Source organism: Gopherus flavomarginatus, chromosome 5, assembly GCF_025201925.1.
Source record: "Gopherus flavomarginatus isolate rGopFla2 chromosome 5, rGopFla2.mat.asm, whole genome shotgun sequence".
NCBI lineage: Eukaryota > Metazoa > Chordata > Testudines > Testudinidae > Gopherus > Gopherus flavomarginatus.
In genome coordinates this window covers 95,056,357-95,077,225 of record NC_066621.1, presented here as the reverse complement: position 1 = coordinate 95,077,225, position 20,869 = coordinate 95,056,357, and the positions used below count along the sequence as shown (strand labels likewise).

Sequence of the window (20,869 nt, the reverse complement as noted above, 5' to 3'; positions counted from 1 at the left end):
GTATATCATCAATGTAGGGTTTAAAAATAATGTGTAAAGCCACCTCCTGTTCAAAGAATTGTTAATTACTAACTCTCAGTGAATTTAGTGCTGAAAGGGATCAAAATGATTAGCCTGGTAACAACAGTTAGCTGTCTACAAATTTCCCAACTTTACCCATCTCCCAACAGTATTGTCTATGGCCAGTACTGTCTTGTCCTGATCACCAGTAGAGCATGCAATCCTAGAAAATTACTTTTGAATGGCAAGTTGGCTATAAGATGACCAACAGGACCACTGAGAATAGAGTCAGACTGCATTCAAGGCAGCACATTAGGCTGTCTGGAAAAGTTTTATCTTAGGTGAAGAATGTCAAAGGCAAAGGACTCTCTGCATCTGTTCATTAAAAAGGAAGAAAAGACCCTAAAATTAGATTTGAGTCTTACCTGCAATGACCGGGCAATTCCTGGGCATATATGGCATACATATTCCTGTGGGAATGTACAGAGTAGCTATAAAGAAGTTAATAGCATTGAATTGCTTTGCCTGTAGTCTTCTACTTCACACTGGTCACTTAGAAATTGATTGTCAGAGCTAGAATTCTACCAGAGTTTGAATAGGGAAAAGTAATGGTACTGCCTACCATAACAGGAGCTGAATACTGCCCTTGCCTGGGGCCAACTGCATCACCACTTTCCTATCTTTGAGCATGGATTCCAAAAATCCAACCACAGCTTCAGCTTTAGGAACACAAGACAAATTACGAGTGAGGTTCTACTTCTCTCCTACACGCATTCTGCTCCTCACATAGCAATATGCTCATTGCTGCCATTTTAATTTGATTAAACTGAATTGGTACCAGGAATAGGAAAGTAAACCAGAACTTTAGCAATCTGAGCTGATAAAAGGCCTGTTTAGGTCATTTTATGCATTTTCTAGGGGTCAGTGGTGCTTTCTTCAATCATCATTTCATGCATTTCATTTTAAAAAGATTTACTTGTCACATCTGGGGACTTCACTAAGATGTCACCATGTGGCAAACCAGTTTAGCTCTTTATCAGTATTTATTTTCCAAATACTACTTCTAATCTCTTCTGTCCTTTCCTCAGCAGCTACCAAAACCTTTCAGTCAGCTGCCTACAGCTGTGCTTTAGAAACAAATGAATACCCCCCCAATCAAAGCTTATTAAAATACCCTCAAGTCCAGGTCTTTTGTACATTGGTTTGTTTCTGAACAGCTATCAACCTCTTTAGTTTAGTAGAATATTCCAGAGCTGTGAAGGATTACATTAATCAGTCAGCTAAAAAGAAAGTCATGCTCAGGCTAGCACCACATGTCAGCTACTGGCTAGTAAAAGTCTATGTATTCAAATCTAAAGTGCCTAATTTCTTATAACAATGTAAAGAAAAAAAACAATAAGTACTTAAATTTCACCAAAAAACTATGCAAAGAGTTTCCATTGCTTCATTTAAAAACAAATATATCAAAAGGTAGTCGTGGCCTTCTCAGTAATGAAGTTTTGAGTTCCAGTGCAGTTCAAGATAATCAGTTATAGGTCCACTGCTAATGACAGGAGATCATTAGACCATTCGCTGCCTTTTCTAACATGAGCCTGTGACAACTACTGGGACTACTGAGCTACAGATAACTGGCAGAGCACTGAAGGGCAGAAAAGACAGCCTCACATGTTCTTGAAGTGTTATGGAGTAGTGATTCTTCTTTGAGTAAATGCAGACGTGTATTCCACTTTGGTGTGTGTGTGCCTAGCACGCTGGACCAGAGACTTCTGCCTAACAGTACTTGTAGAGGGGTAGTGCATGCGCCTTGTGCCTCCCCTGACTATATGAGGTGGCGCCGCCCCAACCCCCCTCAGTTGCTTCTCACTGTCTGTGTTTTTCCCTAAGGTGCAGTTCTTCTGGGAAAGAGTGCATCTCCATTCTCTGGACATCAGGTGATGTCTAGCCTTTTATCTCGACAGGACCACCGGTTCATTCTTCACCTCGCCTGTTCATGTCACATGCAGCCTTCATGAAGGGGCAACTGGTTTCTACACAGACCATCTCTAGATGGATAGCATGCTGTATCAAGACTGAGTATGAGATAGCTTCACCTCCTCTATGGAAATGGGCTCACTCCATGAAGGTGCAACTGCTGTCCATAGCGTTCCTCAGTGACATTTCCATAGTGGGCATTTGCAGGGTGGACACGTGGTTGTCCACACATACATCTATGGACCATTATGCTACTGCTGCATCTTCCAAAGTGAACAAAGGCCTCAGAAGGGCGGAAGATTTAAAAACAATCCCTACTGCAGTAGACTCCAAGCCTTGGTTCCAGATTGGGGTGCTTGCTTAGAAGTCACCAAAGCAGAATACATGTCTGCATCCATTTGAAGAAGAAGAAATGGTTACTTGCGTAATTGTGGTTCTTCGAGGGGTGATGCAGGCGTGTATTCTACGACCCACCCTCTATTCCCTCTGCATTGGAGTCTCCTCTCATAGGCTTTTGGTGCGAAGGAACTGAGGGTGGTCAGGGTGGCTCCGCCTCATATAGCATGGGGAGCGCCTACAGCCACAAGATGCAAACGCTGCCCCTCTACAGCTACTGCTAGACAAAAGGCTCCATGCTGAGTGCACACATACATCTGCATCACATCTTGAAGAACCAGTTACAGTTAGTAACTGTTTTTATCTGTGACGGTATTAAAAAATAACAAAGCCTAGACTGCAAAGAGTGTGTAAAACAAAATACTGTTGTTCTGGTCTCCATGTCTCAAATGTTCAGCTGCACAGTTAACAAGAAAAACAGTTCTATCATAACCAGAAAGACAGATCTACAATAATCACTAAATCGGGATAAAAATCAGTATGTAGTTTTAGTTAAAGTCTCTCATTAAATTAATCAGACAGACAATCTCACTTTCAATAGTCCTCACAGAAGAGCGCATGAAATGTATGAACGTAGTGTGCCCATGTTTTGGTAATTAACTCTTTGGGTGAGGAAAGGAGAGTATGGAGATGAGTTAGTTAAAAAAAATTGTCCATAGATTTTCTTTGAAACAAACATTTATCCAAAAGCTTTGTGTGCTGAATTGCTCTGAAGAAACTTAATATAATACCACACAAGAAAGAGTTGTGTTAGTTTTCTCCTTCTTCACCTTCTTCTTGTTTAATAACTGGGACACCTAAAACACAGAGAGAAAATTCCTGCTGAGAATCACTGATGCAGGACCCACTAATGCTAGTCAACTAGGAGTTGCCACCAGCAAAACAGCCTTTTGCCACTGCTTTTTAACTGAAGACAACCAATCAAGCTTCCCATGCGTCTGAATATCCCCCTCCCTTCCCCATTCTAACTGTTGGTTCTCCCTTCACTACCCCAGGCCTCAGCTTAAGAGCTCTCTTCTATGCCGTTGCTCCCATTTCTTGTGTAGCAGGGACTACAGTATATTAGAGCATGGCCTACCAATAATGAGTGGTCAGTGTTCTGCTTGACTAGGTCACTGGAGAAAGCACAGTGTTTGTGTTGAGAAACCACAATGCAGCCACCCCAAGAGGAGAGCTGCACACCTTCTTCCTGGAGGTACATGATCTCGTGCTGACAGGGTATGAGGTACTGATTAACTCTTAAACCTCGGTGTGTGCCACTCTAACAGTGCACTGGTGTCGTTATGTAAACAAAGGTTACCCCTTTGATCACACAAATATATGCCTCACACCAGCTTCTCTATTCAGCTGTCTACTCTTCTCACACAGCACCTGTTGCTCCAGCCCATCCTTCATATCAACATTTCTCTCCGGCCATGTCTCAGTGTCCTCATTCCTCCCACCTCTTCAATAATTCAGGCTCTGACTTCTAATCCTCTGCTCCCAACACTGATACTGTATTCTTCAGTCATTTGCCTGCCTGCCTCTCCTACTGCTGCTTTCACCACTCACCTCCTAGCTGCTACCCACCCTGCCCACTTCTCCCACTTGCTGTCCACTATTACCCAACCAACTCTCCATCCTTTAGAAGACATTCAAACAGAGAAGCTCTTCAGATTTGCCTTAAAGGAGAAGTGAGCTGCTTTTTAAATAAATACCAGAAAGATTTATGATCATCAGCTATTAACATAAAATTTTAAATAAGTTTAAAAACAAAGTTCAATATTTGAAAATCATTTCCCCTTTTATACCTGCCAGGACAAGAGCTTGGAATTCTGAGTCTTCTTTGAAAGAGCTGATGACATCCCTAGCCCTAGAATCAAGGTAAAATACATACAGCGTTGCTATGATCTAGGTGTTTTCCCTCTCACCATCTCTTGTGGGAAAACCCAGAATCCTGAACATGGGTGTTAGGAGATAAATCCACTTACATTACTGGGGTCTCATCATTAAGTCAATATGTGAATTCCATAAGAGACTAAAAATGTTAACAAATATTGTCTATCAAAAAATCAAAACACATTTCAGTTCACCTCTAAGTTATGCTGTTATGAGTATTTTGACCAGATACTAGTTCAACACATCAGAGCAAGACCCTCTCTGAAGCGCTAGTGATGCACAGTGACAGGTCTGATTTGAAACAGGCTTTGTTGTAAATGAAGTCACTTTGAAGGCTGAAGCCAATTCAGAGGGGCTCCACAGCACTCACCCTCTTTCAAACACTTGAAAATCCACTCTCAGAAGAAGTTGAGGCTATGGCTGAACAATTTAGCTTGTGCAGAGGTGAACACACAGTAGAGTAAGTGGTGAAAGGAAGAATGCTGCTAATCGAGTTGGTTCCCACCCCTCCTCCAGATCTCACCGTTGTACTTTTGAGGTGCTGAGCCAATACCTTACTGGTCTCATTACACTAAGCAAAAGATCTTGTATAATAAATGCCACCCAGCTGCTGCTTAAAGCTCACCATCTAGTTTTTTCAGCCTGGGCACGCGTTTGGTTGCTTCCTCGACCCAGTTGCTCTGCTGATCGGCAGAGTATTTCTCTTCCAGTGGATTGCCCACAAACACCAGATCCTCCAGTAATGGCAAGTCCGCCAGTCTCACAAACTCTGCTGCAGTCACAAAGAAGATGTTAGAAATAGATTGTGGAACACAAAAAGCATATCTGCACCAAGGCTGCCTTTCAATACCTGCACAGACACTGCCAGGATGTTTTTAGGTGAGGAAGGATATGGATTTATTGGGTACCAGGATGAAGAATGCAGGTGATAGATGATAAAAGCAATGGGTCAGATATATAGTTCAAAGAACAAACCCCACATGACACAGAAGTTGAACAAACAGACTTTCCCAATATTTTTTAAATTCTCTTGTATGAGCAGGCAATTGGAACAGCTTGTTCATCTCTGCAGGCTCCATGCTAAACTTGCCCACTCAGAACCTTAAGGAGACAGTTTCCTCACTTTGACCCAAGCTGTCTCAGTTAATGCACACTCACCATACTCAGTAAGGAATTTCAGAAGAGAAACTAGAAGCCTAGGCTTACCCCAATCTTTCACCAAATTATTGGACATATAGAGAATCTTCAGCTTCTTCATGACATGGATGCCCTTTAGCTTCTCAATTAAGTTGTATGAGATCCACAGTTCCTCTAATGTATCTCCAACTGCCTCCTGGAAAATGATAACACCTCTCAGAAAAGTGAGAGTAAGTCTTCCTATATTTACCAGATTATCTCTGCTCCCTTTCTCCCCTCCAGATGCTATGTCACACAACAAACAGAACCATATATTTCAATATTTCTTGTTTTCTTTTAAGCAGGTTCCTAATTCTGGATGACAAAGCTTCAAGGAAAGAAAATCCCAAATTTTGAAATACATCTCTCAGCTTGTTTAGAAAAATAAATCAAGACATGAACAAGATATACTGAATATCTGAGCAGAGTTCTACTCAAGGCATATGGAGAGAAAGGAGCTATTTTAGCTGCACGCAGAGTTCTACAGTGCTAGATGACTGCAGTTCATCAATTGTTTCAGAGGGTTTAGTTTGTAATATAAGGGATTACATAGTTTTAGACAAGTGCATGCTTATCTCTGCAGGTTTCAAATTTCACTTTCTATCCTCAGCAATCCTCCAGCAAGAGGAGAAAGAGAGGTTACTTACCATAACTGTTGTTCCTTCAGAGTTGCTTCTGTGCATTCACACCTGTGGGATGCAGCAGCCCTGGTGTTAAGTGGAGGAACTGCCTGGAAAAGCCATATCCTGCAAGCAGGAATGCACAGAAGCTCTTGAAAAACAAACTCTTTCCTTTATTTCTTTGGTTTTAATTATACAGACATCCTAACACAGAGGTAATAAAATTGATCCTGATCTGCTTCCTCTCCTCTAGATCTTTGCCTTGTTATCTATATTTCTACCCTTGCCTCTCTGCCACATGCCTTTTATCCCATTGTTCAGTGTGCCAATCACCCCTGTGATGGGTAGCGGGTCACAATGTGGTTTATAGGCAGGCCAATGAGTGCAGTGATTGACCACAATATCAAAAGCACTTTCTGGCAGGAGATGAGATTCATATAAGCAAAGGGAGTAGAAGTTATAATTCATACAATGCCACTGGAGTTTATGGTGTTCTACACAGACAGAGAATCTGCATTTTCTACCAATGGATCTTACAATCTGCTGTTGTATGCAGAATCTCATGTTATGGGAATTGCATGTGGAGGGCCTTACAAGGTTATATCCCACGTTAGAAAAATGACAAAAGCAATAGCAAAGGGGTCTGGGAAAGTTGGCTGAGTGAGACAATAAGGGCAGCAGATAATGCATATATAAAAAGAAAATTGTTCCTCTTAAGTTATTGGGAATTTAAATGTTCTATTTGGTGGATTAGCATTTAAAGTCTGTAAAGACAGAGGGCATTTTAAGGAGAGATTTCAGTGAAGAGAGGGTGGTTAACTGGCACAAGGGAAATGGGAGACTGGTCCAAGCATCATGAGCAACATGTAGGAAGGTGCAAAGATGGCAGCAGAAGAAAACAAAATAAATGGTTAGGCACTAAGGTTGAATTATGTGAAGAGAAATGCAAGGGTAGGTAAATCACTCTTCCCCTATGCCTTGATGCAAGAATTATGTAGCACTTCATTGCTAATTTTAATAAATGTAAACAACAAAAAGGGACGTACCAGCCCATTCAGATTCTTTATGTTGTTTCTCCCCAATGAAAGAATCCGCAAGTTTTCTGCAACAGAGGGAGAAGAGCTTCTTATTAACAAATGACTGGTGCTTAAAATGTAAAGAGCTTGGAAATCTGACAACATACTGCATACCACAGACAAGAGAAATTTATATTCTGAACAGGCTATATTAAGGAAGAATGACATATCAGAAGCAAACGACATACTGTTCTATATACAGATTATAATGAATGGGTGGAGTGGATGGCTCAAGCAAGGGTATTAGAAAGTCTTTCATCTGTAGGCTGCCTGTTCACATCCAGTCCAGGTAGAGACGGAACAAAACAGGCTGCCATTCTGGTGTTCTAGTGCTCATGTGCATGAAGCAAGATTAAATTTTTGGTCCTGATCTTACTTCCCAGACCAGGTGGGACTGGGACCATTACTAAGGAGGCAGACTCAATTCCTGAATAGGAGGCAATACCTGGTGTTACTTTATAGCAACCAGAGTCCGATTAGAAAGAGGTCAACTATTTTGACCCATGAGATTCTAGTAGCAATACAGCCACTCTGATGAGATTTATTTTCAAATTGCCTATACTTGTTCAGCCACAAATTGTTCTTGTGATGTGCCAGAACATCTAAAAGCTATCACAAACAAAGAGTCTTTTTTGTGAAACTTCATTTCCAGCTCTTCTTCCAGATATATGCATGCACAAAATCATTCTATAGTGTCTAGTTAGGTTAACCTCTAATCAGTAGTTTCCATGGCTATTTCAAGCCCTTTCTCACGGTGTGCATTTGAACTAGGCATTCATTACCTAATGATCTTGTTTTTCTCCTGTTTGCACAATGATGAGAAATACAGTGTGTACTATTTAATGATGAGGCAAATGAATATTCCACTCAAGAACCAATGAGTGCTGCAGAGAAAGCACATCAGCTGTTTAGAGTGGCTGGGATGGGCTTTGGGTTGGTCAACAGTGACCTGTCCTGGCCAGCCACACCTGTAAGTAAAGGAAGGTTGTGATGACAGAAGACCTATTTATAGAAAATGGAAGAGAAGGGGAAATAGATGGGCTTTCACGAAGAAATTCAGGTGCAACTGGAATTCTTAATGAAATCCCAGGATCTGTGCAAGTCCTGGACACCTTACCTTCTTGTGAGAAGAATATGATAGGGAGTAATGTCAAAAGGTAGTTAGGTGATCTCTTTGGAAGGGAAAAAGTAAATGCCACTCAAAATACAGTAAATCTGAAGCCTATTGGAACCGTTTTACCTTGAATTCCCCAAACTCCCATCCCGTGGAAAAAGACTCTTGATCTAGCCAAATTATCTTCATGTTCTTTGAAACTATGATTAGAAACTATGGATACTTTTCCAAAAGCACATAACATTGGCCTTTTGAGTATCTGTTCAGTTATTATAAACCTTAAAATATAATATTGGGGAACTGATATTATCTGAAATGATGTCCAATTGGGGAAAATATTACTCCTTAAATACTCTTGTACTCAGAAATCCCAAACTTTGCAGGAAGCAAGACTTTCCCCAATGTAATACTGACATTAAGTAAAACACAATTAAATAATTCAACCTGGCCTAAGCCTCATCCCTCAAAGGGAGCTAGGCACATAATTCCAGGCTGGAGGGAGGCAACTCCCCATCACTCAGAATTTACAGTCCTGAACTCTCTCATAGAGTTAGGTACCTCAGCCAGGTCAGCACTTTCTTAAGAAAAATGGAGCCAACGTACCTCCTTATAGCCAATGGCCCATTGGTTAAAGCACTCAACAAAGATGTGGGTTCAAATCCCCATTTTGCTTGATGTGAAAGGGGGACTGAACCAAGGTCTCCCCCCTTCCTGGTGAGTCCCCTTTACTTTTTTTTTTGGAAGCAGGGGAATGGAAGGTGATATCAGAACAGTAGGGCCATGTGCCACAAGCTATGGAACATATCTAATCCAAGCAGCTAGAATATAAACACAATCAGTCATTGACATCACTTACTTAGGCCGTTCAGGTTGGCGATTTTTTCAATGCAGTTTGTAGACAGAGACAACTTCCTTTAAAAGCAAGAATAATTAACAGCTTATATTAACAGTGCAACAGGAATCGCTGAATCAGAAGAAGGCCCTCTTACAAATCACATTTTGTTAGAATGAAATCACATTTTATTCTTCTCTTATTATGTAGTAAACCACTGGATACATGCACAGTCCTATTCTCCTCAAATCACGATCTCTGTAAGATTTAAATTTCACTTTTTTGGGTTTCCACCACCAATTTTATACCATATGTGTGGCATCCTCCTTTGTGTGCCTGGCTCAAACCAAAGACAGGTTACAATATTTCTCAAACTTTTCTTTCTGACACTATCAATTAGCTCTATTTTGTCCTCCTCCTTCCTCATTCAGATGGAGCTAACACTACAGTGTTTCTCTTGGAGCTACTTTGGTCAAGAGCAATGCCAGTAGCAGCAGCACTATGAGCTGTCATGGATGCTCTAGGCCCTAATACTAAGATTCCTAGTCCTGTGGAGACCCAGGAACTCAGGACAAGTCAGTCATTATGCTGTTAAGAAAGTAATACTGCAGCAAATAAATTTCGGTACTATTACCATACTATTGAACCTCAAGGCTTATTTCTGAACAGCAGTTCCTAGAGAAAGCCTGGGCATCTGAATGTAGTGGTGTAGACTTTGGCTCACAATTTCACACAAAGAGGTTATACAGCCACAACAGTGCAGGAGTCTTCAAAGGGACCACATGCTCGTCCACTGCCTGGTGGACTCCAGACATGGGACAGAAATTATTCACTTCAATGCCATCTACCAGCCATTCAATGGACTGGTATAAATGCTGAGTTTGCATTAACGTCTGAGAGAACTAGGTTCTGTCTTCTCAAGTAAGTGGCAACTATATTACTAAGCAGAAGACCATCTGTATGTTTATATTGGAGAAAGAACAGAGCTTATTTTGCTCACATCTAGGGGTAGCAGATGTAGGGGGAGAAAACCTAGGCTTCAAAAAACCAGAAGCAATGATTAAAAATGGATTATTTCCAGGTTTGTTTGTTTAACAGAACTTACTCGCAGTTACCAAGTGTGGACAGAGATGCATCCATCTTCTCTACAGGAGGAATCTGGGCATATAGTTTCACCTCCTTGGCCTCCGATGCCTTCTGACCATTTCTTTCCTCCTGAGGAAAATAAAGAAGGAAAAGAAAGGGTAAAAAAACGAGACACTGATTAGAATCTGCATTTGTTACAAAAATTATCCCTAATCTTCAAGAAAACAGAAGAGAAAGGGTTTTAAATCTTGTTTGTTGTTGTTCTGGTGGTGTCGTTCATCTGAATTACATCTCACTTCCAGCAACCCAGACCCTCACTCAACTGTGTAATTAACAGGGATTGTAATACACACACACACACCCCTTTAATTTAAAGAAAAAGAAGAAAAAGAAGACTGGCTTATTTCCAGGATATTAAGATGCTTATCAATGCAAGTATTTAAAATAAAAATACAGGGAGGATCCCTGGATCAGATTCAGGATTCAAGTCTCCAGCAAACTCAGTTGTTTCCCTTAGCATCTTTTTCCTCTCTGCCCTTCACACCTCCTCATTTCAGTATGAATTAGGAGCCAGACACAGCAAAAGTATATACCTAACAGTAGCACTACTTTCCACTACATCCCTAAAGGTCAGTTTTAGGGGAAGTTAGACTTAAATTGTATTGATCTGGGCGCCTCATAGTTCTGGCACCCTAATCCCAACCCTGAATGCATGTTTCCAGATCACTGACAAATCAGCTACCAAAAGGTCTAAGTGTAAGACACAAAAGCCTCAAGTCATAATCTGAAATCAGTAAGTCTTAAAGCATAGATTAAATTGGTAAAACAGTAAACTGAGGAACATTCACTTTTGGTGCTAAAAGAATTAAACAAAAAACCCAATGTTAAAGGAATATTATTTACATTGCAGTCCAGCACTCAAAAGTTAGGAAATGCCAGATTTATGAATGCTTATGTAGACTTAATTCTGCTTCCACCTCGTGTATCTCCCAACATTTGAAATGGCTAATATAGGACTGGTGTTGCCCTGGGGAAGGAAGGAGAGGAGGGGCCAGGGTGTGTGTTGCAGAGTGAGCCTGCCCTGCATTCACCCTGCAGCAGTGGCTCCTGCACCAAAGGGCTACCTGGGCTTGGCTCCCTGCTCCTGCTGTTGTGACTTGGTCCCTGGCATAGGCACCGACTCTGTGGGTGCTCTAGGGCTGCAGCACCCACAGAGAAAAATTGGTGGATGCTCTGCACAACCGGCACCCCAGCTCACCTCACCTCCACCTCCTCCCTTGAGAATGCCATGTCCCACTTCTTCTCACAGCGCTTGCTGCCGCAAAACAGCTGTTTCACGACATAACAAGCTGTGGGAGGGAGGGGGGAGGAGCGGGAATGCAGCGCGCTCAGGGGAGGCAGGGATTTGGGGAAGGAGTCCAATAGGAGCAGGAAGAGGGCGGAGTTGGGGCAGGGACTTTGGAGAAGGGGTTGGAAGGGGTGCGGGGCCAGGGTGGAGTTGGGGCGGGGCCGGATTGAGCACCCACCAGCGCCAGCAGAAGTTGGTGCCTATGGTCCCTGGTGCTTGAGGTTGCAGCACCGCTCAGGTTTGGCCTGTCTGCCCCACTGTAGATGGAGATGGAGGATCAGATGGCCCAAACCAGAGAGGGGTGCCAAGCCCAGCCAGTCCTATGGGACAAGAGTGATTTCAACCAGGACTGGGTGTTTGGGGGGTCAAAGAAGGACAGTCTCACACAATGTTCCCTCTAATTTTTTATATCCATGTACGGAATGAATTTTGTTATGTGTACCAATATGGAGGTGACGTGTGGTGGGGGTGGGGCCAAGGGGTTCAGAGTGTGCATGGAGGGGCTCAGGACTGGGGCAGAAGGTTGGGGTGTGGGGGGGTGAGAGCTCTGGCTGGCAGTGAGGGCTCTGGGGTGCAGGAGGGGGCTCAGGGCTGCGGCAGAGGGTTTCGGTGCAGGGGCGAGGGCTCCAGCTGGGGGTTAGGGCTCTGGGGTGGGGCTGAGGGGTTCAGGATGTGGGAGGGGTCTCAGGACTCGGGCAGAGGGTTGGGTGAAGGGGGGTGAGGACTCCAGATGGGGGTGCCAGCTGAGTGGTGGGGCCAGGGATGAGGAGTTTAGGGTGCAGGCTGCCCCGGGGCTGGGGCCAGAGGACTCCTCCTAGCCCTCTCCCCACAGGCAGCAGCTCTTGGAGAGAGGCGTTTCTCTCCACCAGCAGGAGCTCTGGGACCGGCAAAGAGGCACCTCTCCCTGCAGAAGCCCTCCATGACCCAACTTGCTCTCCTCCCTGCCTACCTCTCTCCTCTCCCCACACTGCTGTGGTTGCATGCCTGTGCGATCCTTTATAGCCTGCTGCACGGCCGTGCAGCTTAGAGTGAACTTAGGTCCCATGAAACCCAAGACTACTGGGAGGTCTGATCCTGTGCACTGAATAAGGCATGGGTCTTATGAGAAAATAGTATGTGATCACGTCATAAAGACTATCTTAAAGCATATGAAGAAGGGGGCTGGATTTAGGCAGTGTGGGCAACCACAAAAAACTAGTATTTCCTAACTTTCAAGTGCTTGACTTTGCAACCTAAGTAATGTCCCTCTAATGTAATTTTTTGTATGTAATTTCCTAGGGTTTGGTGGGGAGGCGTTAGGAAAAAGGCAAAACCAAGTTTAATTACATGCAACAAGAAGTTATAAATGCCATCAGCATCACGATTTGAACCACAGACCTTCACCACTTGAGTTACTGGATTAACTACATACTAGAAGCAGGAGTAGGCATTTATTCCAGAGGAAGAAGGACCATTAGGTCCAAGTACTAGGTCTTGGGGGCAGGTCATAGGGAGCAGATGGAGGATATACTAGCCCAGCTCTCTCCCCTCACTCTCCTCCAGGAACTTCAGGCCCATGTAGTGCCCTGAGAGGTTGGAAAGGGATGCTGGACCATGTGCTAGGGCTGTTGGGTAGGCATTTATGGAGGGGGGGGAGCCTGGCATGTTTCCTCTCCCATGGATGCCTCCAGAAAGGTATATTGGCCACTTGGTCCACATGCCAGGTCCTGGGGTGTGAGAAAACACAGGCTGTCTCTCTTTCCCCCCTTCTACTGCTATAGCTGGGCGTTTGCCGTAAAAGGTTTCTGCTGTTGCTGCTATAGTGATGTTAGCCCAGTCTCAGAATGTTCATGTGCATAGCTATTTTGACAGTGCCCCTGTTCTGAAGAGTTTATATTTATATTGTAAACGAAAGAAACTTGCATGTAAAAGGAGAAACACGTTGAAACCAGGAGGGACTCAGTCAGATTCTATCACATCTCCCAAGGATACAGGTTGGGAGTACAGAGAAGAATAGTTAAGAAAAAAGGAGTATCCTGAACTGAAAATCCAAATATGGTAACAAAGCTCTATTATCCTACTCTTGAGTTGTGCCTATACACTCCACATCAAGTCCTGAACCTGCTAGAACAGTGATTTTCAAACTGCAGGCTGAGACCCAGTACTAGGTCGTTGAAAGTAAAGCACTGGGTCATGGTGGCTCTGCTAGCCAGTTAAGGTAGGCTAGTTCCTATCTGTTCTGACACCACACTGCGCCCTGGAAGCAGCCAGCAGCAGGTCCGGCTCCTAAGCAGGGAGGAAGGTGGACGGGACGGGGCACGGGGCTCCGCGTGCTGTCCCTGTCCTGAGCACCGGCTTCGCACTTCCATTGGTCGCTAAAGAGGGCAGCGCCTGCGGGTGAGAGATGCATGGATCCGCTTGCGCACCTCCACCTGGGAGCTGGACCTGCTGCTGGCTGCTTCCGGGGCACAGCGCGGTAAGCAGTGCCAGGACTGGCAGGAAGCCTGCCTTAGCCTCCCCACTGTGCTTCTGGTTGGGAGCCACCCAAGGTAAGCCTGTGCCCCAACCCTGGGCCTCAATCCCCTGCCCCAGCCCTGAGCACCCCAAAACCAGAGCCCCTTCCTGCACCCCAAACCCCTCATCCCCAGCTCCAGCCCAGACCCTGCACCCCCAGCTCAGAGCCCTGACCTCCTCCTGCACCACAACCCCCTGCCCCAGCCCAGAGTCCCCCCACACGCTGAACCCCTCATTCTCAGCCCCACCCTGCAGCCCTCACTCCTGCACCCTAACCCTCTGCCCCAGCCCTGAACCCCTCCCACACCCCTCATCCCCAGCTCCGTTGGGTCACGGGCATCAACAATTTTCTTCAACTGGGTCACCAGAAAAAAAGTTTGAAAACCACTGTTCTAGAAAGTAAAACAGTATAAATACCTTCTCTAGTATCTGGAAGGAATTGAGCATGTGTCTCACACTTATGCCATGATTCAAAGCACACTGAGGTCAGTGGAAAAATTCCCACGGATTTTAGATCAGGTCTCTGGACTACTTTCCATACCATTGTCTGATATCAGAACTGAGTGATCTCTAACAAAAAGAGCTTTCTAGAAGGTTCCTAGTTTATAAGTGTGAAGGCACTTAGGCCATAGGCACATCCCAAAAAATGGAGATCTATACTAAGTTTAATTGAAAAAGAATAATATATAATAAACTTGTTGCTCATTTAAACTTTGCAGAGTGGATAATGGATCTGCATGCATGGGGAAAAACACTTATGGATGATACTGATATAAGTCATCTTTAACCTTTACACTGTTAAAATATTTTAAACAGAGACTTAGTTTTGAATTCAGACTTTTTTTTTAAGTTATTTCTGGGAGTTTTTGCTTCATGCACTGTTCAGATAAAAACTTGGCTCAACTATGTCAATGGCAAAACTCCAATTGACTTTAATGGGGCCAGGATTTCATCCTTGATTATTTTGTGCTATGGATAAACTCTAATTAGGTGATCAAGATTGAACAGGGTATAATTAGATAGAGAAAATCAAAAGACAGCCTGCAGAGAAAACCTCTTTGTAGTATCAGATCTTCTGTCAATGTACAGTCTGACAGCATTGGACCAGAAACTAAAATAGAGCTTTTGTGGTCAGGAAAATTTACTAGGAATAGAACACAGGGGTTCAAATGAAATTGATTTCAGTGAGATACTAATAAAATAATATTGTTTCATGAAGCTTCTTTTAGTGACAGATGTTTCAAGAAAATTATTTTTTCTACATTATTGTAATGAATTCATCAAATTAGATGAAGCCATCCTATTTACAACTGAGATCCAGGCCAGAGAATCACTGAGACAACTGCAGATACTTCTCTTGTACTTACCCATCTGGCTAGAGCTTCTTTAATAGTTGTTGCTTTTGCCTAAACACAAATCAAAAGAAGAATCATTATAATTTTTTTGGCTCAATTGTTCATTGTAGAGCGTTTTTTCCCCTTAAGTTCCATGGTCTCTCTTCCTATAACTGATCCTAAGAAGCAGAAATTGAACCCCCTTCCAAAAGCTGCTTTTAATTTCATTCAGAGAGTGGTCCAATAGCAATTTTAGAGGTGGTGCAGTAAGTTTGAACATACATATATGCACAATTTCCCCGGGAGACCAAGCACATCATCTTCTTGATCTTGCCTGCTCTCTGTAGGCATGGATAGCACAGGGCTTGGATTACTGGACCAAGTTCTCTGCATCTCTGGTGAATCTCTATTGAAGCCAAAGGAGTTGTACTAGTGATGAAATTTGGGTTAATGCCCTTAGCAGATCACGCTTATCACAGAGATTTCCCATGTGGAAATTTGCTAAGCCTTTTTGAAACATACTGAGGAAAACTTTGTCCTTCCTGCACAGGGTCAGGTGTAGCCTGTGGGATTTTCTTATTTTATTTTGATTTCTGCATCAACTACCTTACGCTTCTAGGCACCTCAAATAATTGAAAGTCACACTGTGGTCAATTAAAAAAAGAAGTATAAAAGCTACCATACAATATTCACTTAATGGACTGACCCACAATAACAGTAGAATCTTGGTATATCTTACTCCAATACCTCAGCCACTATATTGAGGCCCATTGCAAAACTCCACTAAATCCTCTACCTATTTCTACCCTATTGCCAGTGAAGAAAGAAATTTTGTAGCATTCCCAAAAACTTAAAAAAAATAATCAAGGCTCTAAAGGACAAAGGAGGGAGAAATGTTTCAGAGTCAAGGATCTCACAGAGCAAACAACCTGCTTCCTCACTTCAAAATCAAGAGGACTCCAGCTTGAACACCTCTGCTGATCTTAACTGTACAGTACAGCACAGGGAGAGATTTCCTAGTAGCTGAACAGATCAGAGAACACTAGTGTTATGTACTTTATGTCCAAAGCTCCACTCAGCAAGAGTCACCCCATTCTCACTAACTTTAGTTTCTGAATGGTCTCATCATGTAACCCCCATGTAGAGTATATTACGCTAGTGCAATCTCAAAGTGGCAAAGCATGTATAATAGAAGAAAGGTTAGATTGTAAGACCCTTGGGGCAGGGACCATCTTTTTGTTCTGTGTTTGTACACAGCCTAGCACAGCAGGGTCCTGGTCATGACTAGGACTCCTAGGCATTATGGTAATACAAATAACTAATAATGATAAGAATAAAAACAACAGCAGCAGCAGCTCTAGATACAAAAGGAAAGTACATGTACTTTTTGCCAGACTACAGAACATATACATAGCTAAAATTCCTGAGTGGTCAAAGCGATCCAGAATCTAACAAAATTCCAAACTTGTGAACCTATGTCTCAACTGGCAGGCATGTTTCCTCATTTGGGGATACATATATAAACCTCACCAATTCTTCCAGTTGCTTCCCCAACCTTCCACCATCAACACAATCTTATCTAGATTAAGTTACTGCCATCTAGCCATCTATGTCCAGTCACCTAAAAGACATTTGGTAATTTGTTCCATCACACTAGCTGAATCAAACACCAAGAGCATTATAGGGCTGAGAATCATTCTCGAATTAAGAACACTGCATCTCTTCTTCCCTCACTAAATTCTCACACCTCTATCAATCCCTGTGAAGGATCACAGATGAGCCAACAAAAGTACATATCTTTTGGATTTTCAGCTCTTTGGGACATGATGTGTCATTTATTATATGTTTGTTCGATGCCTAACACAATGGGGCCCAACTTGATTGCAGCATGCAAATGCTACTGTAATAATAAATATTAAATAACTGGTTCAAAAGGAGGTGACAGATATAATAAAATCAGCATGAACTCTTGATCTGTATCACTCACCATTAAACAAAAAGATGACTAGTACAGTTTCTTTCCCATACTCTAGCCTAAAAACTTACTGAATTTGAATTTAAATAATCCATGTGATATAATTTAAATATAGTGACCAGTTTCTTTCTTGACTTCTTCAGATTTGCACCCATAACTGTCCTGCCTCTTCCATTGCTGACACCTGGCTTGATGCTGATGGTGAAAACCAGAAGCAGGGAAATAGGTCATCTGGGTAGCACAGATCAGAGATCAGGGTTTCTAAGAGTGAGTTCAAATTCACTCCAACAAGAATACCAATATGGCCTGCCTGCTTATACAGGAAGGCTTCACTGATCCCAGGCATGGTGCACTAACTAGCTTTGCTGTAAATCTCACATGAACCAGTCCAATACCAGGCATCCTTCACCTGGGAACTGCCTGTCTTCCCAGAATGACTCAGGTTAAAGGAGGTTAGACTGCCGAAAGGAAAGACAAGTAATCAAAATGCTGTACCGCTGATTATGCCAAATCATCAAGGGCTGAAAATGTCACCCTTGACAGCTCACACTGATGTTACAGGAACAAGAATAACAAAAAATAATCTAAGGAAAAAATAAAAATCTGCACACCCAGAGGATTGGTAAAATATAACAGAAAAATATTAAATAATCAATGCTCTGCCCCATCCATGGAATAATTTTTTACAATCAATACAAGATATTTACAAAAATTCAACACACACAGCAATGTTCCCAGGGGGAAAATAGATAACTGGGTTTCATCCTCATTTTTATGCATTTAATTCTTCTTGGCCATTTCAGTCAAATAAAACCACATGGAATTTCATAGGAAAGAGAGCTGTAATCAGGCTAGTCAAAGTAGATTGTGTATTTACTACAGTCTTCAAACCATCTATTAATTCAGCATTTTAATGATGGTGATTCCTGGCACTCAAGCAGCTCTGGGATGAGGAATAAGATCATTTGCTCCCACTATTCTGATCTAACCCTGGAATAACTCTCTTTCCAAGACACGACCTTTTTTTTTGGTTTATTTGTTTCTTTATAAGAACCGTTCACAATTGCAGGAAATAACCTCAAGGTCCTAGATAGTGAGTTAGTTTGTGTGTTGCCCTATGGCCCATTTATACCTCTCCAGGGGTTGGCTCTGCTACCAAGCAGTTCACTCCACACCAACACCCCTTGCAGCTCCCACTGTAGGGGCCTGTCAAGGAGAAAGGGAGGACAGCAACAGTAAGTTGCTCTCTGGCTATTCTGGACTGAAAAACACCCTCTAGGATGCTGCTACAGCTGAGAGCAAGTTAGAATAACCCTGAGACTGCTCTAACTTATGCTGGGGGGCCCAGAACACAGGAGGGGCAAAGCTCCTCCTCTCGAGAAACACGGAGAGTCAGGCCCATCATTACCACGTTCAGTGAAATATGCTCCAATAGCCAAATCAGCCCCTCAAGCCCCTTCCCATAGCCAGGGCCCGCTAGGTCCCCCAGCTCCTCCTTTCCCCCCACCCCAACCAGGTCTCCTCAATCCCGCCTCGCTGCCCCCGCCAGCCAAGTCACCTCCTCTCTCCCTCAGCCACCCCAGCCGGCCAGGCCCCGCCTCTCCCCTTACCCCATCCAGCCCCTCAGCGCCCCCTCCCCCAGCTCCCCGCTTCGCCTTTCAACTGACTCACCATTAGGGTTGCTACTGTCGCTGATCCGGTTGCTATGGCACGCTCGACTCCTGCGCATGCTCACCTGCAGTAAAGGCGAGGAGCCGGGGATCATAGAGACACCAGGCAACTAGATAGTCCCTAGCCCGGAAATCACATGACCTTTCCCGCCCCCTCTGCGCTCACTCTTCTCCTCTTCCGCTGTGCAGAGCGGTGCTGGGTCGCTGAGCGCAGTGGTGCATGGGAGGACGCGGTCGGGGTCGCGGTCTCTCGCGAATTCGGCACAGCCCGCACGGTGCGGTAGGTCACCGCGGCTGCGTGCGTGGTGCTACGCTGCGGTGGGGGTCTGTTTGTGGTGGAGGGGGCGCTGGCACGGATGGGGGCTAGGAGGGGCAGCAGCATGGCTGGGGGGTGGCACAGCTGGGTGGGGGCTGCAGGAGGGGCTGTGGGGGGTTGTCTGAGGGAGGGGGTTGGGTGGGGCTGTGGGGTGGCATAGCAGGCCTGGGGGTGAGGAGGGGTCGTGGAGGGCTGTGTAATAGCTATCCCAGCCTGGGGCGGCGGTGGTGCCGCCCATCTCGGGGCTCTGCGGGGAGCAGAGATACGGCTGTGGGGTGGGGTGGGGTGGGGTGGGGTGTTGTGGGTGCGAGGCAGCATGGTTGTGTTTGTTGGTCGATTGCTGCCTGATTTAGGATTTGTGAGGGGGGTGGTACAGCTGGGTGCTGCTGGGGTGTGGGGGGGGGGCGGGGGTTGTGTGGATCGTACCCTGCTATGCTGACCCTTTGCTCCCGGAGGGAGGGCATTGTGGGCCCCAGTGAGTTTCTGGCGTGTCTCCCCCTTGGGTCTGCTGTCCCCTGATACTGGTGGGGATCCCTGTGATGGGTTCAGTCACAGAGATCCCCTTGGGACAGTCTCCTGATATGCTGAAATTAGCCTTGAGCCCCAAGAAACCTTAATTTGTTTTGGTCAATTTGGGTTAGCTCATTATGTGGTTCAAAATAAAGGGAGTCAATTTTCATTATCTTTTGTATATGCCTGGTTATCACTAAAGCAAAAATTTGGTATTTTCTGTGTTATTTTTTAAGTTTGTATTTTTTAAGTAAAGTTTAGTTGTTAACTAAAGTTAATTTAAAAAAATTAAGTTTTTTGGTTTCTTTCATTTGATGAATAAAAATAACGTTCTTTATGACTGAGTATCCACTAAGTGTTTGCCTTTAAAAAAAAAAAAAATTCCCTGGGGTGCACACCCTAATGAAATGTGCTGCACATGCCTATGCTAAGACCATAGACAACTGAAACCTAGGAGGGAAGTAGACATTTAAGTCCATAACCAACTCTGGGACAACTGACAACTCCACAACCAGCATAAGCTGAGAGGCACTTTCTGTCAACTACACAGACAAAAGACTGGAGACAGGGCCGGCTTTAGGCCGATTTGCCCAATTCCCTGGAATCGGGCCCCGTGCCTTAGGACCCTTCTAATTTTTTTTTTTTTTTTTTTTTTACTCACCCGGCGGCAGTCCGCTCCCGAGGTCTTTGGCGGCGAGGGGTCCACTCCGGGTCTTCCACGGCACTGAAGGACCTCCCTGTGGCAGAAGTGCCACTGACGCCCCAGACCACTGCCGGGTATTCGAATTGGGCCCCGCAGTTAATAAAGCCTGCCCTGAGTGGAGACAAACATTCCCTCAGCAGGCATGCTACTATTCTCAACAGACAAACAATTTGGGATTTCCTTTCCCTTGTCCCAGCACACGTGCTTGTTCACAGATAACTGCTTGGAAATTGGGGTAGCTCCCTCCATAGGCGAGTCATTACCTAACAGACACAGGGACATTTCCTTCATTGTCACAACTCTTCACACTTGTAACAGGTAAGGCATAGAGATATAGTAAGATGAGGCCCTGAAACATAAACCCTTGTCGG

The 20,869-nt window shown here is 44.2% G+C and overlaps 1 protein-coding gene across 2 annotated transcripts; it reads right to left on the bottom strand.

Moving 5' to 3' along the window:
- Nucleotides 1-1,401: 1,401 nt before the first annotated feature.
- DNAL1 (dynein axonemal light chain 1) lies at nt 1,402-19,079 on the bottom strand. 2 transcript variants are annotated; one of them, XM_050956050.1, is made up of 8 exons: nt 18,971-19,079; nt 15,358-15,396; nt 10,169-10,278; nt 9,088-9,143; nt 7,088-7,143; nt 5,452-5,578; nt 4,871-5,017; nt 1,402-3,164 (listed from the first exon to the last, which is right to left on the bottom strand). In XM_050956050.1, exons 1-8 carry the CDS (start codon nt 18,971-18,973, stop codon nt 3,118-3,120), a joined length of 585 nt encoding a protein of 194 aa, XP_050812007.1. In that variant the 5' UTR covers nt 18,974-19,079; the 3' UTR covers nt 1,402-3,117. The 2 variants fall into 2 exon arrangements, with proteins under 2 accessions (XP_050812007.1, XP_050812008.1); XM_050956051.1 differs by lacking the exon at nt 18,971-19,079 and adding an exon at nt 18,432-18,476.
- Between the last annotated feature and the right edge of the window lie 1,790 nt (nt 19,080-20,869).